Here is a 9,157-nt window from a genome sequence, read left to right on the forward strand (position 1 = left end):
TGGCCTTGAACTCAGAAATCCGCCTGCCTCTACCTCCCAAGTGCTGGGATTAAAGGTGTGCGCCACCATCCCCTGAGAACCTTCATTTTCTTAACACCCATTTTCCTTTCCTGGTGTTTACCAGCTTCTAGCTGGCTACACAAAGATAACATTAGTATTAAGTGTTACCAACATTTATTTCCTAATCGGTGTACAGTAGCTTTATACACACATGGACCAGCATGTGGGTTTACACACAAGACTTTATCTCATGTAATATCGAATAATATTATTTGTTTATAGCTGATGAATGTGTTTTGTGGGTATTGATGCAGGTGTTGGGTGTGTAAGCAACCAAAGTTCATATATGGTCCTAAAGTCTGAATGAAGAGTGTTTAGTCTGTTGCTTTAATTGCCCTTTGTGCATCATCAGCCTCAGTTCTCATCTGCCTTGCCTTCAAACACCAGAGGAAGAATGAGTTCATTTCCTTGAAGTTTATTGACTGTTACCAGTGGCAGAGAAAATTCCATAAAAGAGCAGATTCCATATGGAGCAGCAGGATGGGAGCTCTGAGCTGTTGAGGAGGGATGCTTCGGAGTGGGAACTTGAAGGGTGGCAAGGCAATGGATCCCACCCTTTACCCTCCATTGCCACAAGGATACTGGAGTAACAGTTGGGGTATCCTGTCCAGTATCCCCTCTCAAATTGGAACCAGAGAGGGGAAATGGTGCACACGACAGGAGGAGACACTTCACAGCTCCTCTGTCTCTCCATCCAAGGGGATACCAATATCCACATTGTAGTCTACATGCTCCCCAGAGCTCAACCAGGGAATAGGGGTTCGATTGAAAGAAGGCCTGTTGGAGAGGTTCTGGTTGTAGAGGACCAGTGGTTCACTCAGCAGAGGCCCCAGGTCAAACTTGGGCATCTGGAAGGTCATTCGTTTGGAGGCCTTCTCATATCCACCGTAGGGCATTGCTGTCCTGGGGGAGGGGGGTGTTACATAATTAAGAGTCAGAATAAAAGAGAAAGTACTTTTCAATGAGTGGTAACCCTGTTTTAAGGGAGGAGAGTGTATAAACCAGAGATTGCTTCCATGCTTCCAGTTCTCCTTCTCCCTTAACACCCACTTACCTGGCTTGTTCGTCTATCCAGTTAGTGATGAGAGGAGCCTAGTAGACTACGTGGTCTCATGAATACATGTGACATACATCAGCATTTTGGCCCAAATACTATACATCCAAGAGTATGAGACCATCCTAAATTACAATGTATATTGTAATTTACAACTCCAACTCTACCCTTATCTCCAACAGATAGTGGCTGGAGGACTTAACCATTAAATGCAAAAGTACTTTGGTAGACCTTCCTCAATCTGCTCTCTCACAGATCTCCTATCCATGGTCTACAATGCCCAATTCTAAAACAATAGAAACTTGGAACAGGGTATAAAGAAAGAGATATCCTACAGGAAGAGTAATGGCATCATGGCATCGTCACCTTGAATGGGAGAGAGCCAGGAGATACCTCTAACCATAAAGTGTAGAATCCCCATTTTATCTTCAAAAAACCCCCACGCTGAAAAACATCAGTACCTAACCACTGATCAGTGAACTAACATAGAGATCTTGCTTCCCAACAAATCTTTCCCTCACCATGCTGCTATGAGAGGCAAGAGAGAGCCTCCATGAGGGTCCCATATTCCTGCTGTTACAGCTTAGCCCCCTTCTGAAACATTTGAACTAAAACCCACATACCAAGTAAAGCATGGTATTACACAGTGGAATACATCTGGTTCCTTCCCCACTATCCTACCTGTTGAAGGACTTATATTTGGGGAGTTCAGCTTTGGCCCCATATGCCAGTAGGTCAATGCCAAGTTCCACTTTTTGCTGAGGGTCAACCCCCATGGCCCGATCCCATGGGGAAATATAAGTCTTGAACACAGTGATATGTTTTCCATCTCCACCTGCCTGGTCACCTGGTAGCCATGAAAGAGAAATGTAAAACAAATAATAGCAGCTATTATTAATAGCTAATGAAAGCTAATCCCATATCCTACCGCTAGGGAAGTTGCTGAGTCTAGGTCCAGAGGTGTAATATCCTGGAAATTGTATATGGTTTGTAGCATAATGGTAGTCTGGGGTGAGATTTGTGACTGAATCTGAGAAGCCGTGTTGGGGTGGGGAATGGCTAACTAAACGATAAGGCTGTGGGTGAAGTAAACACATTGCTGTATCCTGGATACCTTTTGGGTCCAAGACACCTCAGTCTCCCTCTTCCCATATCTTAACTAGGCCTCATTCCTAGGGACATGTCTGCCGTGGGGATCAGACACATTACTTCTGGTGAGAATACTTGCCTGATCCGGGCTCTCCAACCCCTACTGTGCCAGGAGCTCCTCTTCCACCACCAGCCTGGCCTCCAGGACCACCTGAACCCCCAGCTCCAAACCCAGAGCCCTGCTGATGGTGGTCAGAGCCATACTGTCCAGCAGAGCCACTGCCCCCAGCCTGGCCTCCGCTGCTGCCCTTGCCATAGGAGAAGCCCTGACCAGCTGTCTCCAGCTGTCCTCCCACGGTGGGAAGAAACTTCTGGAAGTGATCCTGAAAAGAGAGTACAAAGCAAGAGGAAGATTAGCAATGGGTGTGGAAAAGACACAGAGACAGAGGTATATACACAAGGAGGGGGTCACAGCTGAGAGCCAGCCAGAAGACCCCAATGCTCTGAGAAATCCCCGCTAATGAATGCATAGGAACACTGTCAGCCAGAGGCAGGTACTTTCTGGGAAAGGTATGATTCCCTGATTATACCTCAGGGTAAGGCGGCTCATTTTCCACTCCCTATCCTATCTTGGCAGGGCAAAGCAAGCCAAGACGTCTCCTCAACAAGAAACTGCAAGGGTCAGTTTCCAGGAAAAATCCAATTTTCATTTGAAAGGAAAAAAAATCAAAAAACAAAACAAAAACCCAAGTCTGTCCCTCCCTCCCCTTCTCAGTTTGTCCTGCAGGGAGACCTCTCTTCCCTTGCTCAGGCTCCTCTCTTCCTCTTGATGGACCATCAGGCCAGAGCTTTCTTACAGTGAAACTATAGCAGGTGAAGCGGGGGAGGAGGGCCAAAAGGGCAACATGGGTTTGGGCTCCAAAGACTAAAAATAGCCCCACCAACTCCTTGAGGAGGCCCTCCTGGCCACCTTACCCTGTGTCCCCCGCGCTCCACCCAGTGTAACCAGACCCAACACAGAGGAGGGCTTTTGGCTTCCTAAAGTTAGCTATGACCACTCAGCACTTTTTCTCTGCTCCTGCAGAAGGGCTAGTGACAGACACTCCTGCTTGGCCACATCCATGTAGGCATCTATTTCCACTGTCCCCCAACCACCCAGAGAAGGTGGAGGAGGAAAAGAGGAAATGGAGCCAGTCCCCTTCTCCGTGGTAACATCCTGTGCCTGGTCTCTCTCCAATCCTTACTTTTCCTTTCTTGGAGAAGCCTGACTAGAAGATGTGTGACCTTAAAGAGGATTTAGTTCCCCTGTCAGGCATCTTTCAAAATGAAGAGACCTATAAAACCTCAGTAAACTCTTCTAACACCCCGAGATTTACCAAATAAAATTATAATCACTCAAATTTAATGTTCAGGTATATAACATTTTTAGTATAAAATATGCCTTAAATATTTAATGGAGGCCAGGCAGTGGTGGCACATGCCTTTAATCCCAGAACTTGGGAGACAGAGGCAGGCAGATTTCTGAGTTCGAGGCCAGTCTGGTCTACAAGAGTGAGTTCCGGGACAACGAGGGCTACTCAGAGAAACCCTGTCTCCAAAAACCAATACCCAATCAAAAAAAAAGAAAGAAAGAAAGAAAGAAAGAAAGAAAGAAAGAAAGAAAGAAAGAAAGAAAGAAAATGTTGTGTATTTAAATCTAAAATATAGCAAGCACATCTTTAACTCTGGAAATCAGGAGACAGAGGCAGGCAGCTCTATGAGTTTAAGACCAGCCTGGTCTACATAGTTCCAGGCTAGTCAGATTTACATTGGTAAGATTCTGAGAACAACTAGGTAGTGGTGACGCATGCCTTTAATCCTGACACTTGGGAGGCAGAGGCAGGCAGATTTCTGAGTTCAAGGCCAGCCTGGTCTGCAGAGTGAGTTCCAGAACAGCCAGAGCTACACAGAGAAACCCTGTCTCGAAAAAAGATTCTGAGAACAACAACAAAACCCTAATTTTTATTATTCAAATCTTATATTGTTTTAAATCCAAAAAGTTACACGTTATGGGCAACATATTTAACAGCTATTCATTATATAAAAAAAAACCTTTTCTCCAACTCACAAGCAATCCTCCTATTCTCGGCCTCCTCAGAGACCCAGCTCATTATATAAATCTGGAGGTCAAATCTAACTGCGTACTCTCTTTGGACTTTTGCTTGCTTATTGTTTGTTTTGAGGGTGGGAGGCCTACTGGAAATGAAACCTAGGGTCCCATGCATTCTAAGCACCTGCTCTGCCACAGTCAGCCCCAAGATTCTGTAGGTCTTTTTGTTTGTTTGGTTGGTTGTTTGGTTTTTTCGAGACAGGGTTTCTCTGTGTAGCCCTGGCTGTCCTGGAACTCACTCTTGTAGACCAGGCTGGCCTCGAACTCAGAAATCTACCTGCCTCTGCCTCCCAAGTGCTGGGATTAAAGGCGTGCGCCACCACTGCCCAGCTGATCCTGGAGGTCTTAATTCTTGTTTTATGTCCCCAGTAATACAAAGAACATATTTTAGTAGAAAGTTACTAATTGTGTATCTTAGTGTCAAAATACAGGACTGGGTGTCCTGCGTTTTATCTGGCGACCCTATTTTAACACGCAGCCACACTGGGAAGGAATTTTCTCTCTGTGGGTGTGGTCCTCATGCCTGCATTGGCTCTAGGATGAGGACTAAACTTCAGAAATGGACTATACCCCACCCTAGAGTCGTTGGGAACATAATATATGTAGGGGCATAATGAGCTGCTCGTCTCTCATGGAAAGGAGGCTGGTGGTATCTGGGGAACTTGGGGGTGGGGAGCTACTGAGAAGCTGCCAGGAAAGACACCGGGCTTTGAGAGAGTGGTCAATGTCCATACTCACCATTGAGCTGTCAGAGAAAACATCGGGGTGGTTCTCATAGATAAATTTCTCCACCCGCATCTGCCGCAGCTTGAACATCTTGGAGCCTCGGTTGGTAAGGAGTGACAGCTCCTCCAGCATCACATCCCTTGGGACACTGATCTTCTTGCCCAGGTTCAGGCCTGAGCTCTCCCGGCCACCTTATCCAGAAGGTAGAGAAGATGCAATAGAAAGAGGAACTGAGGGCTTTCTGCACTGGGAAGGGAAGCACCCCCCATATCTGAGTGTATTCTAAAAGAGATCATTTGATCATTTAGGGGGCAGATGCTGACCAGGTCTGTCTGGTTTACAAAAACTTTTTGCTTGTCTTGTGTGTCTTTTTTTTTTTTTTTTAAGATTTATTTATTTATTATGTATACAGCATTCTGCCTGCATGTATGCCTGCAGGCCAGAAGAGGGCACCAGATCCCATTACAGATGGTTGTGAGCCACCACGTGGTTGCTGGGACTTGAACTCAGGACCTCTGGAAGAACGGACGGTGCTCTTAACCTCTGAGCCATCTCTCCAGCCCTATCTTGTATGTCTTTTAAAAGATTTTTCAAAGATCTATTTATGTTTTATATGTGTGAGTGTTTTACCTGCATGTGTGTATGGGCATCATATACATGCCTGATGCCCACAGAGGTGAGAAGAGGGCTCAGATCTCCTGGAACTGGAATTATTGATGATTGTAAGGCACTGTGTGGGTGTTGGGAACTGAACCTGGGTCCTCTGCAAGAGCGGCAAGTGTTCTTAACCACTGAGTCATCTCACCTCTTCAATGTGCCTGTGTGTTTGAGACAAGGTCTCACTATGTAGCACTGACTGGCCTGGAATTCACAAAGATCTCCCTGCTCCTGCCCTTCCCCCTATCCTTACCCGTTCTCCCCTAACTCCTGCCCCTGCCCCCACCTCCTGAGTGCTAGGATTAAAGGCATGCGCCACCATACACAGCTCATGAGAAGTATTAATTTTTTTTGGTTTGGTTTGGTTTGGTTTGGCTTGATTTTTCAAGACAGGGTTTCTCTGTGTAGCCCTGGATGTCCTGGAACTCACTCTGTAGACCAGGCTGGCCTCGAATTCAGAAATCCTCCTGTCTCTGCCTCCCAAGTGCTGGGATTAAAGACGTGCACCACCACTGCCTGGCGAGAAGTGTTTTTTATTTGTTTTGATTTCCTGGCTTGGAGTTAGCAAGAACACAGGGAACAAAGGGAACAACATAGAGGGTGGGAAGACTTGAATAGAGAGGTAACGGGCCAAGGGGCATGGGTGTGGAGTGAAGGAGAACACCACAGACAGTGGCCAAGGGAGAAATTACACCCTGGGCCGGGAAAGCTGATAGGCCAATACCAAATACAACTGCCCATCTCTAAACACAGATCCTTGTCCTCTTCCTTTCTTTTTTCCTTCAGTGAACTCTGACTCCAAAGGTATCAGGAGAACTTCACACTTGGTAACTCGTGCACATCCCCAGGGAGTATGGCTGTGCAGTTTCCTATTTTAAAAGCTTACACAAGTTCTCTAGCACTTAGAAAGAAATAAGGAAGTTAACATTTGGTGAGGCCTAGCCTGTGTCCTCGCATGGACGGTCCTGCTAAGATGTCCAGTATCTTACCCGAGTGTTTGTCTCAGAGTAATCAGTGGGAAGAATGGGAGGATGCAGACTGAATGCTGAGTTCTTCCTGCCTCTTCCTCCTGGCCCTTCTCACCTCTCCCACCATCCCATCTCCCACAACCTCCACAGCTGCAGTTCCTCTTGTTTTTTTTCACTCTGACTTATATCCCATCTTACGTCATTTCTGGGACTCATGAGTCAGGGATGCTCTTAAAGGTCCGGCCTTCGGGATCTACGAGCACCCATGCCTTACCTCCAGTGAGCTCCATAATCAGTTTGCTTGACTTCCTTCTCTTGTTAGGGGCCGGGGTTCCCGAGAGCGGCATGATGGAGGTGGATTTGACCTGGAAGGAGAGACAGAATGGGAGAATGAGAATGCGCACTACAACGGTGCTCCTTAATTTAGGGTTAAGGACAACATTTCTTTGGATTTTTTTCCGTGTGCATGTTTACATGCGTGTGTGCATGCGTGCTTATGTTTTCGCAGAAATTAGTATCCCCAAAACGTAAACTGTCAGAGTCTTCTGTTTTCTTTGGAAGCAGGACAGGAGGCGGAACTGCACCCCTTTCCTTACCTTTTACCAACCAGCCCTGTCTGCTTTCCATAGTTCCTGTGGGCATCAGAGCCCACAGATAGGGCCGAGGTGGGTTTCAAAGGCAACACTGGCAGAGCAATGCACTCATGCTTCTTGGGCCTGGCATGATTTAAAGTCCTTATTTGTATTGGGATATCAGACTAATTTGTATTGGGATATCAGACTACAACGTGGCTCCAAACTCTGGTCTCCTCCTCAGACTTCCCTCGAGGTCCAAGGGGATAAAGAAATGTTGTGCTAGTGTTGAGGAGATTCAGCCAAAACATTCTCCATAGGAAGGAGAGGTTGTTGTTCTTCCAGGAGGCCAACTGGAACGTGGCCTGAGAGGTCATGGGTGTGTTCCTTGCTCCTTCAGGCACTCCTGTCCCAAGGTGCAGGGCTGGGGCGGAGAGTGAGCTAAGGGCATTTGAGCTGTGATAGATTTCAGTTCAGCAGTATCATACATGAGAGAATCATGGGGGGACAGAAACACAGGAATAAGATCTGGTTATGGATGGGGACAAGATAGGAAAATTTATGGACTCTCTTCTCTCCCTAAGAGCCCTGCTGTTTTCTGTGGGGAACTCTCTCTCACACACAACTACACTCTACCAACTTAGCAGCATCTTAAAACACCCCTTTCCATCTGCCAGGTACCTCCCCACACATCTTAATTCCTCCCAACTCCTTAGGTCCCCTTTCTTTCCAACTCTAACTCCAACTGGACCATTGGCAGAGATGAGAAGAGAAGCCACTCCCTGAGGATGAAGAAGCACAATTGCCAACAAGGAGGTCAGAAGAATAGGCTCCAGCTCCTTCCTAGGTAGAACCACAGACTTACCAGCCGCTCAGTTGGTGGTCAGCTCTCCCTGGGGTCCGGCAGCTTTGGAGGACTAAGCTGCTGTGACTAGAGAACCTGAGCTGGGCAAGCGTAGGGGCAGCACCGGCAGCGGGGGAGGGAGGGAGGTTATTAATAGAGCTGATGAGCACAGGCAGCTCAAATGGCACAGGGGGTACTGAGACCCTGGAACCGAGATCCTGCCCTTCTTGCCTGAGGTTCAGGAAGAGGGAAGGCCTACAAAATGTTCCCACCAGACTGACTGAGCCAGGGATCAGTCGGCTGAAAGGGTGTGCCTCCTCTTTGCCTTGAATTTCAAAGAAGCATTTCAGGAGGCCATTGAAAGCAGAGGCAGAGAGGGAGCAGACAGTTAGTGGTGGGTGAGAATTAAGAGTAGGTATAGGGAAAAACAAAAAACAAAACAGAAAGCATGATTTGTGGGTCATTCAGGGCCACTCCAGGCCAGGGATAGAGGGGACCCATGAATGTATTTGGGGTGGGAGGGATTAAGGCCCTAAATTGAAGATAGTATGGAAATTTTCACAGTGGCATTGCTTCTAACTTCCTGAATCGATTGGCTTTCTGTCTGAGAGGGTTCAATCTTGGCAGGGTGAGGAACCAACTTAATTCCAGTGTAGATGATGTGTTAGAGACCTGTGAGTACTCTTAGTACAGCTGTTCTCAATCCGTGGGTCCTGACCCCTATGGGGGTCAAACAATCCTTTCACAGGGGTCAGATATCAGATATCTTGAGTATAGATATTTATATTACAATTCATAATAATAGCAAAATTACAGTTATGAAGTAGCAACAAAAATAATTTTATGATGCTAAGCATTGTGGTACACACCTTTTTTTGTTTTTGTTTTTGTTTTTCGAGACAGGGTTTCTCCATATAGCCCTGGCTGTCCTGGAACTCACTCTGTAGACCAGGCTGGCCTCGAACTCAGAAATCTGCCTGCCTCTGCCTCCCAAGTGCTGAGATTAAAGGAGTGCCTCATCACCACCCGACTTGTGGT

The 9,157-nt window shown here is 46.8% G+C and overlaps 1 protein-coding gene across 1 annotated transcript; it reads right to left on the reverse strand.

Moving 5' to 3' along the window:
• Positions 1-455: 455 nt before the first annotated feature.
• Positions 456-8,472, reverse strand: Myoz1 (myozenin 1). Its single transcript, XM_031362380.1, has 6 exons — positions 8,141-8,472; positions 6,978-7,068; positions 5,091-5,269; positions 2,343-2,586; positions 1,796-1,961; positions 456-963 (listed from the first exon to the last, which is right to left on the reverse strand). Exons 2-6 carry the CDS (start codon positions 7,048-7,050, stop codon positions 732-734), a joined length of 894 nt encoding a protein of 297 aa, XP_031218240.1. The 5' UTR covers positions 7,051-7,068; positions 8,141-8,472; the 3' UTR covers positions 456-731.
• Between the last annotated feature and the right edge of the window lie 685 nt (positions 8,473-9,157).

Source organism: Mastomys coucha, unplaced genomic scaffold, assembly GCF_008632895.1.
Source record: "Mastomys coucha isolate ucsf_1 unplaced genomic scaffold, UCSF_Mcou_1 pScaffold9, whole genome shotgun sequence".
Classification (NCBI taxonomy): Eukaryota; Metazoa; Chordata; class Mammalia; order Rodentia; family Muridae; genus Mastomys; species Mastomys coucha.

What these genes read in the sequence shown, in the direction of transcription:
- Myoz1 (XM_031362380.1), bottom strand. Translation starts at nt 7,050, where the DNA reads ATGCCGCTCTCGGGAACCCCGGCCCCTAACAAGAGAAGGAAGTCAAGC. An exon ending in TTTTCTCTGACAGCTCAATG is followed by an intron (nt 2,587 to 5,090) that starts GTGAGTATGGAC and finishes CTCTCTTTTCAG; the next exon opens with GATCACTTCCAGAAGTTTCT. An exon ending in AAATATAAGTCCTTCAACAG is followed by an intron (nt 964 to 1,795) that starts GTAGGATAGTGG and finishes CCCCTCCCCCAG; the next exon opens with GACAGCAATGCCCTACGGTG.